We start from the raw sequence: 16,616 nt of genomic DNA, 5'->3' as shown, positions 1-16,616 counted from the left end.
GATTCGAACCACTGAACTGCCAACCTTTCTGATCAACAAGTTCAGTATCTTAGCCACTGAAAAAATAAAAGTGACAAATCCACTTTGAAAGGGCAGCCATCAAGCTACCTGAAGTTGCTCTTCACTGGCTTATTCTGTTGTGTGAACTAAATAAGTTGAAGTACTCAGGTTTTATTAAGATTCCAAAGTATAAATGTAATTGTGATCCTCTTTTTAAAACTTTTGTGCTTTTAGATAATCATTGGAAGAATTCAAAAATTACAGTTTCTTCATAAAATGTTTCATGTTTAAGCCAAACTATGTTGTTAGGCTTGTTCGTACTAGGCATAGTGTCATTCATTAACCTATCTACTTTAAGATTTGTTCAAAATAGGCCACCTCAATAAGCCATGGTTAAATACACACAAATTATTTGTATAAGGAAACTATGTTACATACTGAACATGATTTTTTTTTTCAAGAATTAAAAACTTGAACAGGCTGAATTGGGTAGTCAGCCTGTGTTCCAAAATCTAGAGTTTAACTTTGTTATTGGACATGTTGATACTTTTGATTTGAGGTTAGGGGAAGTGTTACAATGTAAAAGCTTGATTATTCATTTATTTAAAATATTTAGAGTTGCCCATCTTTTAACTAACTCTGGCCACCTCCCAAATAAATACCATCAGGCTATATATAGCCACATAAGGGATATAAAACTGAATCCTTTTCCCAATGTCTCAAAATTATGAATACAGGTAGTCCTCGCCTTACAACCACAATGGAGCCACAAAATTTCTGTCGCTAAGTGAGACATTTATTAAGTGAGTCTCACCCCATTTTACGACCTTTCTTGCCACTCTGGTTAAGTGAATCACAGGAGTCAATAGGTTGGTAACCCAGTTGCTAAGTGACTCTAGTTTCCCCATTGACTTTGCTTGTCAGAAGGTCACAAAAGGTGATCACATGACCTTGGGACACAGCAACGGTCGTAAGTATGAATTAGAATTAGAATTATAATTTTATTGGCCAAGTGTGATTGGACACACAAGGAATTTGTCTTGGTGCATATGCTCTCAGTGTACATAAAATAAAAGATACGTTCATCAAGGTACCAGTTACCAGTACCAATCATCAAGGAATCAGTTGCCAAGCATCAGAATTTTGGTCAAGCGATTATGGGGATGCTGTTAAGGCCCTGACTGTGAAAAGGGGTCCTAAGTCACTTTTCCCAGGGCCCTGGTAACTTTGAAAGGTCCCTAAACGAACTGTTGTAAGGACTACCTGCATCCCTTTTGCCTGAGTGACCTCCTGAGCACATGGAACTCATAGAAGAGTGCTCTGAGAAGTTCTCAGGGGGCCATTTAAGCCCTTCCCCTTTTTTTTATTGCTATCTTAAAAAGTTCGTTACAGGGAGGAAGCTCCTTCCCGCTCTGAGGGAAGCTGAGTATTATCACACCGGGATGTTCATCCTCTGCCAGCATTGATCCGAAAGCTCCGGAAACGGTTCGGCGGAAGGAGGGCCGCAGAGAAGGGCCGCCGCCCCGTCCCCCCGACTGCAAGCCACCTCCAGGCCGCCAGAGGCCCGGTTCAGACTCCCGGCTCCTGGGGGCGTGACCGAAGCTCCTCCTTTCCCCGGTTCGAGGGGCCGGACCGGGGTGTGTGTTTCGGCAGTAACCAGGAAGTCGGACCAGAAAACTCCTGGGACCGCCTGGCGAGCGGGTGGCTCTGGACCGCTGACCATGGAGGGCGCTGGCCGCGAGGTAAGCAGCAAATGGCCGGAAGGCGAGATGAAGGAGAGCCCGAGAAGAGGCCTAAAAAGCAGGCAGGCAGGCAGGCAGGCGGGGGTGGTGGTATTCACCACGATTCAGTTCCGCTGGTTCCCACGTGATCCTCGGAGGAGTTTGGGGCCAACGGTTGAACGCGGTTCTCTCCCCTCCACCTCGAAGTCGACTTCGGCCACTGAGCTGATCATCTCATGGCGCTTTCCCAGCTTTATTTTGTAGTAGAAGGATGGTCAAGGTGGGCAGCTACAGCTAGTAGAGGCAGAAGGGCAGAAGTAACTTTGCTATTCCTCCCCACCCTCCTCCTCCTTCTCCTCCTCCTCCGCTGCTGCTCCTTCTCGTTCTCTTTCTCTTTCCTTCTTCATCATCATCTCCTTCTTAACCCAGGAAAGTTCATTTAAATCCCCGAATGAGAAAGGAGGAATTAAAATAGGTGGTGTCAGCCAAAAACTAAAAATACATGGGCTCAGGTTCATGTAGGAGAAACTGCTTTGGGAGATCACTTTCCTCAGGAGAAGTTATCACAGTGACTCTGGATTAATGAAGTTTTCATGATGTGCTTGCATGCCCCATCTCCACAAACATCTCAGGAAAGATGTCTGGGGAAATTCTCAGTCATCCAGGTGATGGTTTGTCCCAGAAGAAACTTTTTTCAAAAGGCAGCTGGAAGACTAAGCAATGGGAAGTAAGACATCTTCAGGCAAAAACAAAAGCAAGTCCAGTTGCCTTTTGAAAAGTCACCTTTGGGGATCTCAGAAAGGAAGACATCCTACTGTACATGCAGTCCCAAACTCAACTTGATGAGTGGTCTAGACTAGGGGTCTCCAACCTTGACAACTTTAAGACTTGTGGACTTCAAGTCCCAGAAGAGTTGAAGTCCACAAGTCTTAAAGTTGCCACGGTTGGAGACCCCTGGTCTAGACTGCCTATATGCCTCCAGAAGGAGAACGTGATTCAGGTTTCCTGACTGCAGGTATTTACAGGATTTGTCAGAATATCAGCAGGTAGAAAAGCCAGCATCACATAAACAGAAATCATCGTGGGTTTTCAGCACAAATGTTTTCTCTGTACACTTATTGAGACATGAAGACCCTGCTAAGTATACTAGATCTGTTGATTACTATATTGGAATCTTAAAACAAATATTCAGTTGAACAGAAAGAGTGCAGAGAAGAGCAACAAAGATGATTAGGGGACTGGAGACTAAAACATGAAGAACAGTTGCAGGAATTGGGTATGTCTAGTTTAATGAAAAGAAGGACTAGGGGAGACATGATAGCAGTGTTCCAATATCTCAGGGGCTGCCACAAAGAAGAGGGAGTCAAACTATTCTCCAAAGCACCTGAGAGTAGAACAAGAAGCAATGGGTGGAAACTAATCAAGGAGAGAAGCAACTTAGAACTAAGGAGAAATTTCCTGACAGTTAGAACAATCAATAAGTGGAACAGCTTGCCTCCGGAAGTTGTGAATGCTCCAACACTGGAAATTTTTAAGAAAACGTTGGATATCCATTTGTCTGAAATGGTATAGTTTCCTGCCTCGGTAGGGGGTTGGACTAGAAGACCTCCAAGGTCCCTTCCAACTATGTTGTTATGTTATGTTATGATATGATATGATATGATATCAGTGTATCTGTCTTTTAAACAATGAATATTTTAATATCATGTTTGAAAAGATTATTTCTTCTTGCCATGATTGGGAATATGCCAAATGCAATTATGAAGGGTAGCCTTATCTTTTAAAAATGAAAATTATCAAACTTAATAGTATTTATCTTACTGTTTCCAAAAACTACCTTCATGAATGATTTTTGCTACCATGGGTAGCAAGGAATTGTTTTTTGAGGCCACAATGTACAGAATATCTGGAATGATGGTATCGAATGCTGAGCTGAAGTCTACAAAGAGGACCCTTGCATAGATCTTTGGAGATTCAAGATGTTGTAGGATGTAGTACAGAGTAATATTAACAGTATCATCTGTCCATCTATTTGCTCAGTAGACAAATTGTAAGAGGTCTAACAGCAGATCCGTGATGGTTTTCAGGTGGGTCAGCATTAGTCTTTCGAAGGTCTTCATAACAACAGTAGTCAGAGCCAACTGGTCTCAAGTCATTCAGCTCCTTGATGGAGGGTTTCTTTGGCACTGGGATGATATAGTAGAGTGTTTGAAGCAAGAAGGAACATCGCACATTTCTAGAGATTTATTAAAGATGTGGGTGAAGATGGGGGCCAGTTGGTCAGCACAAGCTTTTAAGCAAGAAGGAATTATCGTGTCGGGGCCTGGTGCTTTTCCTGCCTTTCATCTGTGAAATAGACCTTGCACCTCATTCTCTGTAATCACCAGAGGTGGTGAGCCCAATGGGGTCGGGTAGGTTGTAGGAGGCTTGGTTGATGTTGGTGTGTCTGAGATGGGCATTGTGGAAATGGGTGGTAGTAGTTTTCTCTCAAACCTACATTAAAACACATTCAGGTCATCTGCCAGTTGTTGATTTCCTTCAGCATGTGATGGAGTGATATTTGTTGTAACCAGTGATATTTTTAAGAGTTTTCCACATGTTTGCTGATTCATTTGTTGAGAACTGATTCCTTATCTTTTCAGAGTAGCTTCTTTTTGCTGCTTTGATCTCTCTTGTTAATAAGTTTCTGGCTTTATTGTACAGCAGTCTGTCGCCTTTTCTGTAAGCTTCCTCTTTGGTACAATGTAGCTGTTTAAGTTTAGCTGTGAACCAAGATTTATTATTTCTGGTTGGCACCAAGATTCTCAGGTTTCTGGTTGGCACACATAGGTCTTCACAAAAACTGACATATGATGTTACAGTATCTGTGAGTTCATCCAAGTCCGCAGAGGTATCTTTGAACACGAAAACATCTTCGAAACAAAAGTGTTTCTATGGAAAAGAATGGCTTGCACTTTGATATGAAAATATCCTGGTATTAAACTAAGCAGCAAAGTAGGAAAATGGCCCCCATACATCTCATGGAGATGTGCAAAATAATCTTTTTTAGTTATAAGACTTACCTAATAGGAGAAGGGAAAAGTTATTTAGTAAAAGCTTTTTTTTAAATTGTCAGTCATATCCCTGCCTTAAACATTTATTTTGAGATGCTCCCAAGGCACCAGTTTGTCATTTCCGGTAACTATCTAATAAAGTGTAGCCACCTGATGTAAAGAATAATTAAGATGTTCAACATCACATCTTGAATACCACTGAATAAATGCATCAAGCAAGACTAAATTGCTCACTTTGGTTGGGACCTAATATCATGCAATTGTCACTTACATGTTTCATCTCAAGGCGGGTGCACACCAAGAGTAATTAATTTATTTAGGTTCCTTACAGCACCATTCAAAGGACAGTCTGACTGATTTCAATTCAGTTTCCTCCTACCTAGTTGAGCAAGTTCCTATTTGTAGATGCTGAAAATTAGTTCCTTCGTTAGCAAACCAACACGGGATCTGGTGGTGGTTGTTTTTGCAGTTGCAAAATCATTGTTGATTTGGTGCAGTAGTGGGTTCCACTTACCTTCGCTACCGGTTCGTAACTGTGAGCGCGCGTGCTTGCTTTGCTCACAAGTGGCGCTTCTGCACATGCGCAGAACCTTCTGTGCATGCACAGAGTGTCCGTGATGCCGTCCAGGCGGGTGGGCAGAGCCTCCTGCCACCACCAGTATCAGTTTGTCTGAACCGGGGCGAACTGGTAGAAACCCACCACTGCTTTGGTGGTATGTGCAATGTAATTGGGATATTTCCACAAAATCAACATTACGATCAGAAAAGAGATTTTATTCAGATCTATAGTTGAGAAGAAAACATATAAACTTTCATATATTGTTGGCTCTTATTGTGAAGTAAAATTGGCCATTAATTCGGACTTGAACCATTCTGTTAAGTGCAGTAGTCTTTTCCATTATCCCGTTATGTTACTCTTTTTTGGCATGAATTCCCATTGATCTGCTTTTATGCCTCCCCCTACACTTTGTTCACGTCTTTTCCCAGGATTGCTGTAAAAGGGCAAATAAGCATATTCTATTAGAACTTAATTGAATGTGGAGTTTTCTTTATGATATGTTTTTCTCTTTGATTTATGGTTGGCATTTAATAACAAAATGACATGTCCCAAAGTACAAAAAAGCAGTTTCCTAATTACTTGGAAGAATACAATTGTACTGGCCTAAATTTTTGATCAAGAAATGTATTAATTTATTCATTTTAATTTACAGTGTCAAAGTCACAGCCATGGGTCCTTTCGTCATCATGGCCACACTTGGCTTAGTTCGTATGAAGATAAAGATCTGTCAAAAGAGCATGAGATGCTGCCTTTTATGGAGGATTACAGTAATTTTGACATTGTCAAAGCAGCCCAGTAGGTTTCTTGAGCAATCACATTTATTCTTATATTACAATTATAAAAAGGAATCAAATATTAGCCAAAATATATTCTGTAGGAAAGTGTGTGCATATAAATGAGGCTGTTAACAGAAAATATAACTATGAATGATTTCTAAAGCTGGAAAAAGTCTATTTATTGTAGAAAAATAAGTTGTCTCTTTTCACACACATTCCAAGCTCTTTTTCCAGGGCTTTATCTGTGGTAAACTCAGATCACACTGAATCATAATGTGATTTGTTTTGGTTTGGTTTCCTTTTTTATACAAATCCTTCCATTACGCTTGTAAACCCTGATGAAGTTTTTGTACAGATGTAGTTTGTATAATAATATGTTTACCATGATTTGGAATGGCAAAGTGTATAACTTTTAGACATATTATTTATTTATTTTTTATTTATTTATTTATTTATTTGTTCACACTTTTATACCGCCCTATCTCCCTAGGGACTCAGGGCGGTTTACAGCCAAGTAAAACATATATATATACAGAATAAAACAACAATTTAAAAAACTTATTAAATAGGCCGAATATTTAAAATAGAAATATAAATAATAAAACCCCATTAAAACCAGTTTTAAAATTTTAAAAATTCTAGTCCAGTCCTGCGCAAATAAATAGATGTGTCTTAAGCTCGCGGCGGAAGGTTCGAAGGTCAGGAAGTTGAAGAAGTCCTGGGGGAAGCTCGTTCCAGAGGGTGGGGGCCCCCACAGAAAAGGCCCTTCCCCTGGGTGTCGCCAGTCGGCACTGCCTAGCCGACGGCACCCTGAGGAGTCCCTCTCTGTGAGAGCGCACAGGTCAGTGAGAGGCGATCGGTGGCAGCAGACAGTCCCGTAAGTAGCCCGGCCCCATGCCATGGAGCGCTTTAAAGATAATTACCAGAACCTTGAAGCGCACCCGGAAGGCCACAGGCAGCCAGTGCAGTCTGCGCAGGAGAGGTGTTACATGGGAGCCACGAGGGGCTCCCTCTACCACTCGCGCAGCCGCATTCTGAACTACCTGGAGTCTCCGGGTGCTCCTCAAGGGGAACCCCATGTAGAGAGCATTGCAGTAATCCAGACAAGATGTCACGAGAGCATGAGTGACCGTGCATAGGGCATCCCGGTCTAGAAAGGGGCGCAACTGGCGAACCAGGCGCACCTGGTAAAAAGCTCTCCTGGAGACGGCCGTCAAATGGTCTTCGAAAGACAGCCGTCCATCCAGGAGAACGCCCAAGTTGCACACCCTCTCCATCGGGGCCAATGACTTGCCCCCAACAGTCAGCCGCGGCTGCAGCTGACTGTACCGGGATGCCGGCATCCACAGCCACTCTGTCTTGGAGGGATTGAGCTTGAGCCTGTTTCTCCCCATCCAGACCCGTACGGCTTCCAGACACCGGGACAGCACTTCAATAGCTTCGTTGGGGTGGCCCGGTGTGGAGAAGTACAGCTGAGTATCATCAGCGTACAGCTGGTACCTCACACCGAAGCCACTGATGATCTCACCCAACGGCTTCATATAGATGTTGAACAAGAGGGGCGAGAGAATCGACCCCTGAGGCACCCCACAAGTGAGGCGTTTCCGGGCCGACCTCTGCCCTCCCGTCAACACCGTCTGCGACCGATCAGAGAGATAGGAGGAGAACCACCGATAAACGGTGCCTCCCACCCCCAATCTCTCCAACCGGTGCAGCAAGATACCATGGTCGATGGTCTCAAAAGCCGCTGAGAGGTCTAATAGGACCAAGGCAGAGGAATAACCCCTATCCCTGGCCCTCCAGAGATCATCCACCAACGCGATCAAAGCCGTCTCAGTGCTGTATCCGGGCCGAAAGCCGGACTGGAACGGGTCTAGATAGACGGTTTCCTCCAGACCATGGTATCTTGCTGCACCGGTTGGAGGGGTTGGGAGTGGGAGACAACGTTTATCGGTGGTTCTCCTCCTATCTCCGACCGGTCACAGACGGTGTTGACAGGGGGGCAGAGATCGACCGCGAGGCGCCTTACTTGTGGGGTGCCGCAGGGGTCGATTCTCTCGCCTCTCCTGTTCAACATCTATATGAAGCCGTTGGGTGAGGTCATCAGTGGTTTCGGGGTGAGTTACCATCTGTACACTGATGATACGCAGCTATACTTTTCCACCCCGGACCACCCCAACGAAGCTGTCGAAGTGCTGTCCCGGTGTCTGGAAGCCGTATGGGTCTGGATGGGGAGAAACAGACTCAAGCTCAATCCCTCCAAGACGGAGTGGCTGTGGATGCCGGCACCCCGGTACAGCCAGCTGCAGCTGCAGCTGGCTGGCGGGGGCGAGTTATTGGCCCCAATGGAAAGGGTGCGCAACTTGGGCATCCTCCTGGATGGGCGGCTGTCGTTTGACGATCATTTGGCGGCCGTCTCCAGGAGGGCTTTTCACCAAGTATGCTTGGTTCGCCAGTTGCGCCCCTTCCTTGACTGGGATGCCTTATGCACGGTCACTCACACTCTTGTCACTTCCCGTTTGGATTATTGCAATGCTCTCTACATGGGGCTGCCCTTGAAGTGCACCCGGAGGCTGCAGCTAGTCCAGAATGTGGCTGCGTGGGTAATAGTGGGAGCAGCGAGTATAACACCGACCCTGCGCGACTTGCACTGGCTTCCTGTGGTCTTTCGGGTGCGCTTTAAGATTTTGGTTACCACCTTCAAAGCGCTCCATGGCTTAGGGCCCGGGTACTTACGGGACCGCCTGCTGCTACCTCATGCCTCCCACCGACCCGTACGCTCACACAGAGAGGGTCTTCTCAGGGTGCCATCCGCCAAACTATGTCGGCTGGCGGCCCCCAGGGGTAGGGCCTTCTCTGTGGGAGCTCCTACGCTCTGGAACGAACTTCCCCCTGGATTGCGTCAATTGCCTGATCTTCGGACCTTTCGCCGTGAGCTGAAAACACATCTATTTATTCAAACGGGACTGGCTTAATATTTTTTAAATAATTTTAAATCTTTTTAACCGGGGTTTTATTATTTTAGGTTTGTAGTTTTAAATTTTAAATTTTTTAATTGGCCATTTTCTAATATGCTCGGTTTTAAATTGTTGTTTTAATTGTATATTTCTTATGTTTTTTATCTTCTGGCTGTACACCGCCCTGAGTCCCTAGGGAGAAGGGCGGTATAAAAATTTAATAAATAAATAAAAAAAAATACTGGGGTAATTGACATGCCACCACACTCTCTACAACCTTCGCCGCGAAGCGAAGGTTGGAGACCGGACGATAATTACCTAAAACAGCTGGGTCCAGGGAAGGCTTCTTGCGGAGAGGTCTCACCACCGCCTCTTTCAAGGCGGCCGGAAAGACCCCCTCCAACAAAGAAGCATTCGTAATTCTCTGGAGCCAGCCTCGTGTCACCTCCTGCGTGGCCAGCACCAACCAGGAGGGGCACGGGTCCAGTAAACATGTGGTGGCGTTCAACCTACCCAGCAACCTGTCCATGTCCTCAGGAGCCACAGGATCAAACTCATCCCAAATAGTCTCAACAAGACAGCCCTCCGACATCTCATCTGGATCCACCCAATTTTAGATCAATATTTTAATTTCATTTTTTGAAAAAAAATTGGTTAGCTAGTTAGAAATTAGATTAAGAAGAAACTAATGCCAGTCTTTTCTACATAGAGAGAGAAGCATGTAGAACTTTCATGAAATGTAAATGAATAGTTAGCTGAGTAGTTGAATACTAAAGGCATTTAAAGGTACAAATAAGAAAATAACAGAAGCCTCTTTCAACTAGAGCTCAGTCTGATTTCATGGACCTATCCATGTAATTTTCTTGGCAAAATGATACAAAGGTAATTAGCCATTTTCTTTCTAGGAACTTTTTCTTTTATTTTCACACACTAGTTTATAAGCCTGTTTTTTCTGGTTTTCTTCCATCTAATTAATAACCAGATCTGGCCTTGATTATCTTCCAAGCGCAAATAAGGTCAGACAGGTTCTGCCACCTCTTAAATATAAAGCAGGAAACTATTTCATAGCTTTAGCATAATGGTATGACCAATAATTAGTGTCAGTTGATAGATAGAAATGTGCAGCCTCATTTTCAGAAAATCTGGAGTGTTCTGTTAACAAATTTTAATGTACTTCTGAAACTCATATGTTGCTGAACTTCTGGCAATTAATAGCTCTTATTATTAATATAATAAGAGCTATTAATTGCCAGAATTAATTGCTGTGGGTGCTCCTGCCCTCTGGAACGAGCTGCCTCCGGGGCTTCACCAGCTCCCCGACCTTCGGATTTTCCGCCGTGAACTGAAGACTCTTTTATTCCGTCGAGCTGGGCTAACCTGATTAAGTAATTTTAAATGGGGCTTTAGTTTTTATATTACTTAGTTTTTAATTTTGGCCACTATTTATATAAATTTTATATAAATTTTAGTTTTGTTTTTATTGTATATTTATTGTATCTTTTAAATTGGCTGTTAACCACCCTGAGTCCTTCGGGAGAAGGGCGGTATACAAATGCAATAAATAAATAAATAAATAAATAAATAAATACAGAATAGCCTAATTATTGTTTTATAAGATGCACTAAGGCAAAACTAAAATCACATTGTATCTTAAACTTATTGATGAATCTTTGAAAATTGTGATACTTCTGAATGTCAGAATATTGTTCTCAACTTTTGAGTTTTGGAATATTGATTCTTGCTTCCTTTAGTTTTTTTTTTTTTTTTAATAACCAAGCAACATATATTATGTCATTCTTCGATACAACATCACAAGCATTTTAGGTTGGGATGTCTATGAGGATCTTGTGTTTATTTTTGTCCCTTTGAGTCAGTTTTGATTCCTGACACTAAATGGACAAGTATGTAAACACTACATGAAAATTTCTTTGCCACCTTTTTTGGAAGTGGTTTACAATTGCAAAATAATTTAGATCATTTCATGCGTAAGGAAGAGGTCAGATTGATTGTTCTTTGGTTTGTATTCCAGTGCCTTTAATCATTATACCAAGCTAATTTTGTTATAAGAAATAATTATGCTAAACCTCTATAAAAATAATACATATAATATCCTGTCATGACACCATCTAAAACTACATTCCAACCAGTGTTATAGTAGAGACATAAACATCCAGAGTTTTTTATAACCATCTAAATTCATGTTTTTATTTCAGATATGGTCTATTAGAGCGATGTCGAGAATTGGTAGAAGCAGGATATGATGTAAGGCAGCCAGACAAAGAAAATGTGACACTTCTTCATTGGGCAGCAATCAATAATAGGTTGGATCTTGTAAAGTAAGTTGTCAGTAGATGAATTTATCAGACTTTATGAGCAAAAGAAGGGCTTGACTAGTGTAGAAACAGAGGCAAAGAAATATAGTAATGGTGTACATTGCAGTCGACCTCCAGGTGCAGGGCAAGATGTCTGTGACTCTCTGAGAAAGGAATGTTTTTATGACTATATATATCACCCCTGCTCCATACAATCCCCCCCTCCCAGTTTCCCATAGGAGGAAATGTGGCAGGCCTGAAGGCCCAATGGAAAAGATGGCTTCCAGGCCTAACATTCTGTCTGTCCCATTTCCTATGTCAGCCACTTCCCAACATGGCTGATTTCCAGTCCATTCTCCATGGCCATCCTCTTCTTCCAATGCAACGCATCAAGTATCAAACAAACTGAGTACCAGGACAACATTTTCACATCAAAATGAGTTGAGTACCAAATTTGACTAGTTTTGAAGCAGTTAAGTATCAACTGTATTATCTATTAAGACTACCATTTTAATAGATTTGTCAAAATTATTTTGTGATTTTTCTAATATTTCTCTATGCACCCATATTTAATAATAAAGGGATTTTTGATTATACAGCTGACAAAACTGTGTTATAGGAAAGTATACTATATTATCAAATATTAAATAATTTCATTTCTAAAAATATTGTGCATAAAAAGGTCAGAGAAAAATCCACTTTCAGAAGAAGCATTCAATCAAACTTAATATACAGGTAATCCTCATTTAGTGACCACAATTGGGACTGACAACTCCATAGTCACTAAAGACAAAATCATGTGAGTGCAACTTATGATTTTAAGATTTAATTGAATCTGGAATTTAATTTCCAGATTCTCCATTAACTCTGCTTCTTGCAAGCCAGTTGGAAAGCATGCAGATGGCAATCATGTGACTGCAGGACAGTGCAATGGTTGTAAACACAAAGATTGGTTGCATTGTCATAACTTCATACAGTTACTAAACAAAATAGACAGTAGGCGACGATTATCTGTATATGTCTTATGTAAAAGGCTTTCCTTAAATGTTAATAGTGCAGTTTCTCTCCATTTCTCTGTATATATACACTAAATTCATCATGTATTTTTAAAACAACTTTCCTTTGTTATCACACAGGTATTTTATCTCCAAAGGTGCAGTAGTAGATCAACTAGGAGGAGATTTAAATTCAACTCCACTTCATTGGGCAATTAGGTATGAAGCAAATCTTTATTTTGATTATTTAAATAATTACAGTCAACATTAGGGCAAACTGAAGTTTTGATTTTGTGACAGTGACTTTAAAATTTGCACCTTTCATCTCACCACCAAAGATTTGCTTAAATGGGATTTTAGGTCAACCTAGAGTTCTGTACTTTAACATTAAAAAAATGGGGCTGAGAAATAGAAGGCACTCAGTTGTTAAGACTGTCAGAAGAAGAAATAAACATAATGAAAACCTAGTCAATGCTCTGAGAGGTTTCATGCTGCTATCTTGCAAGCCAAACATTTTCCCATGTTCCTGTCTTCCATACCAACTACAGATGGTCTTTGCTTAATGACCCTAATTGGGACCAGAATTTCTATAATTAAGCAAAGCAGTTGTTAAGCAAAACATCAACCGCTTAGCAACAGCAGTTCCAGTAGACCCAGTTGCAGTTGTGAGATAGGCCAGTTCCGTTGTTAGGCCAGTCGTTAGGCTTCACTTGCCTTTGCCCTTACCTACCCCTACCAATCCTCACCACTCGCAAGTAACCTTTGCCCTCTTCCTCCTGCTATTACTGGAGGAAGACTGCGTCAAGAACAAGCAGGGGGTTTGAGAATACGTTCTTTTGGTGCTGGGCTTGCCTGCACTCCTCATTGAATCCTGCAAGCCAGTTCTCCAGGACAACTTTTAATATGCACTTCATAGCACATACCAGACACATGCCTGGAAAATCTGTGAGGGGTCCTTGGTGCTCTCTGAGTTTGCTTGTTTTCTTGCAGATGTTTCATTACATAAAATCACTGTAACGTAAGATCACCAGTGCTAACAAACTAACAACCAAGCTCAGAGAGCACCAAGAGCACCCTTCACCTTGAATGTCTGTTTAAAGAAAACGATTTTTACCAGTTTGTGGGAACTTAATATGGAAGGCACTTGTAAGGGCAAGGCGGTCTAATATGCTTTTGGCCCATGCTTCTTTTTGTTTACAGAGCGATATTAAAGAGATCAGGAATATTTAGCAAGCAGGGCACTTCCTCTTAAAGAATGGGTTTTTACTCTTAACAACCTTGGTTGTTTTCATCTATGCACGTGTGCTGTCCAAATACAGATTCTAACACAGCGGTAGTCAACCTGGTCCTTACCGCCCACTAGTGGGCGTTCCAGCTTTCGTGGTGGGAGGTAGGGGTTTTGTCCGATACTGAAGCACTTTCCTTTTTTATAATTTAATTGACTTTTTAAAAAAATTTCATAGCATTATTTAAAAACATTTTCATTAGGTTTTCATAAAATTCCCCGTGACAATTTAAATGTCTGAAAATATACTATTTGTATCGGCCGCGCATAAGTTTAGTTCACGTTACGTAAGTGAAACTAAATGGTGCTATAGTGCGACCACAAACAAAAGAGCCTTGTCCCAGAATAGCTCGCGCAACTCCCCCCACACCACCCAGCTGTAACAGAGAAGCCGAGCTGGTAGCCGGCACCCACCCCCCACCCCAGTCCACGATGCGCGAGAGGCATGTGCAGATGACGATACACGTCGCATTACTGTGGAACCGGTAGGCGGTTAGAAAATTTTACTACTAACAGAGATACAAAAGTGGGCGGTAGGTATAAAAAGGTTGACTACCCCTGTTCTAACATATCAATTGGAGTACAGCAGTCCAATCAGGAAAACCTTCCCAACTGGAACTGGATTGGGGAGAGAAGTGACATGGTGGGGATGGAATAGAGCCAAGTGAAGCCATTAGAAAACTGAGAACAAAACCCACTCCCTACTAGTACTAGCACTCCCTACATGTTACCTAGTTAGGGTAATGAAACATCTGCAAGAAAACAAGCAAGCTCAGAGAGCACCAAGGACCCCTCATTTCATCCCTGAGCTACACATATTCTCCTTTATTGGAAAATCTGTTTGTGGACTTCAGTGTGCTGGAAGCTTTGCAAGACTTTGCAGGAGAAAGGCTGGATCAAGAGTAAGCACAGGGCCTCTGCCAGTACTAGGCTCATCTTAATTCTTGCTGAAACCTGCCCTCATCATTCCACTTTGTCCAATTCTGCCATCCCCCTTGCTACCTCCTCCCCAGCTGGAGCTTGCAAGCTCTCTTTGGCAGATCAGAATATGCCACCTTGCTGTGCTGCATGCATCACCCAGCTGTATCCTTGCCCAGCTCCTGGATCATGGGCCAGTAGCAGGAAAAAATAAGACCATGGGTTGGAGATGGCAGTGGGCAGCAGGTTCTGTGGCGGAGTGGAAGGCAGCCAGAAGGGCAGAGATGGGCTGATAGATGCATGGGTGGAATTGAAGTTTATGTGGATAGGCTTGCCAAGTGCCCAAATTTTAATCACAGGAATGTGGAATACTTCAAAGGTTGGAACTTTTAAGACTGGTCATAACTACCGATTTACTACTGTTTTAAGTTCAAATGGTTGCTGAACAAATAATTTTTTTTTATTGAAAAAGTTTTAAGAAACAAAAACATTTTTCCCCCTTTTCCCCCCTCCACCCCACAAAACCCCCTTCCCCCCTCCCTTCCCCACCCCCCCCCACCCCCCGGCTTCCCGGGTCAATCAGAAGGTATTGTTATACATAAACCAAACATAGAGTAAAATTTTCCTTCTAATCCAATTAACCTCATCCAAATCTTTTCATCTCCCAACCCCCATTACATAAAATAATACTTCCTAATTATTCAAAGGCAATCTGATATTTCTTAATCTGATATCTGTTTTGTAAATAATCAATCCATTTTTCCATTCAATTAAATATCTTTCCTGCGTATTGTCTTTAAAAAGCTGAGATTTTAGCCATCTCAGCCAAATTAATGACTTTCAATATCCATTCTTCTATTGTAGGTACTCTTCTTCTTCCAGTATTGTCCAATCAACAGTCTTGCTGCTGTTATTAAATTCAGAATCAATTTAGTCTCAATCCCTGTACAATCCGTTATAATTCCCAAAAGGAAAAATTGTGGCAGGAACTTTATCTTCTTCTTCAGTACATTTTGAATAATCCACCAAATTCTTATCCAAAAGGCCTTAATTTTCTTGCAAGTCCACCAAATATGAAAATATGTAGCGTCATCACAGTCACATCTCCAACATTTCGCTTGGATATCAGGATACATACATGATAATTTTTTGGGATCTAAGTGCTTGTGTAAACTTAACATTTCTAACCCAGATTTTCTCCCATGTTTCCAACATTATTGGTTCCTGAATATTCTGTGCCCATTTTATCATACAGTCCTTTACCAAATCCTTTTCCGAATCTATTTCAAGCAACACATTATACAATCTCTTTATATGCTCCTGGGTCTGATTTCTAATTTGCTTTATTAAATTTTCCTCCCTTTGCATTATACCAATTTTTTGATCTTCTTTCCATCTAGCACTTAGTTGCCCATATTGAAACCAAGTATAATTCCTCCCTTCTTCATTTAATACCTGTAATGATTTTAATTGCAATCTACCCCCTTCAGCATACAAAAGTTCTTTATAAGTAATCATTTCCTGTTTCTGTTCCTGAACAAATAATTTTTAAGTGAGGACTGACTACCTGTATTCAGTTAAATTGATTTCTCAGGCTTTATGTGTAACTTACTGTGCAAATAGTCCTTGACTTACAACAGTTCATTTAGTGACCATTCAAAGTTACAATGGCACCGAAAAAAGTGATTTATGACCGTTTTTCACAATTACGACTGTTGCAGCATCTCAAGGTTATATGATCAAAATATTTATTTTATTTATTTTATTAATCAAACTTCTATACAGTATCATACTTTCTCATATTTAGGATGGGAGTGAGTTAATGCATAGAATGTAGGGGATGTTGTGAGGTCCTATGTGTTTCACTATTTGTCACTTAAGACTCTTCCAGCTTTGTCTCAGCCAGATATGATCCACCTTCATCTGGATCTTATTCAGAACGGCTGGAATTAATTTCTAGTGAACAACCGAACAACATCTTTTGCTTCACACACCCTCCTATTTTAGATAAAGCTGGGATTTGACTTGGCTATTACTAGT

General features: G+C 41.7%; 1 protein-coding gene across 1 annotated transcript in view; it reads left to right on the top strand.

The window, feature by feature from the left end:
- The first annotated feature begins 1,512 nt into the window (after positions 1-1,512).
- Positions 1,513-16,616, top strand: part of ZDHHC13 (zinc finger DHHC-type palmitoyltransferase 13) — a 40,143-nt gene continuing 25,039 nt past the window's right edge. Inside the window, exons 1-4 of the mRNA XM_058161319.1 lie at positions 1,513-1,742; positions 5,986-6,128; positions 11,280-11,402; positions 12,515-12,592. Of these exons, the coding sequence (XP_058017302.1) occupies positions 1,722-1,742; positions 5,986-6,128; positions 11,280-11,402; positions 12,515-12,592 (365 nt within the window). The 5' untranslated portion in view covers positions 1,513-1,721. The remainder of the gene's footprint in view (positions 1,743-5,985; positions 6,129-11,279; positions 11,403-12,514; positions 12,593-16,616) is intronic.

Source organism: Ahaetulla prasina, chromosome 1, assembly GCF_028640845.1.
Source record: "Ahaetulla prasina isolate Xishuangbanna chromosome 1, ASM2864084v1, whole genome shotgun sequence".
NCBI classification, from domain to species: Eukaryota; Metazoa; Chordata; class Lepidosauria; order Squamata; family Colubridae; genus Ahaetulla; species Ahaetulla prasina.
The sequence above is the reverse complement of the archived record's forward strand: the minus strand, read 5'-3'. Positions and strand labels throughout refer to the sequence as shown.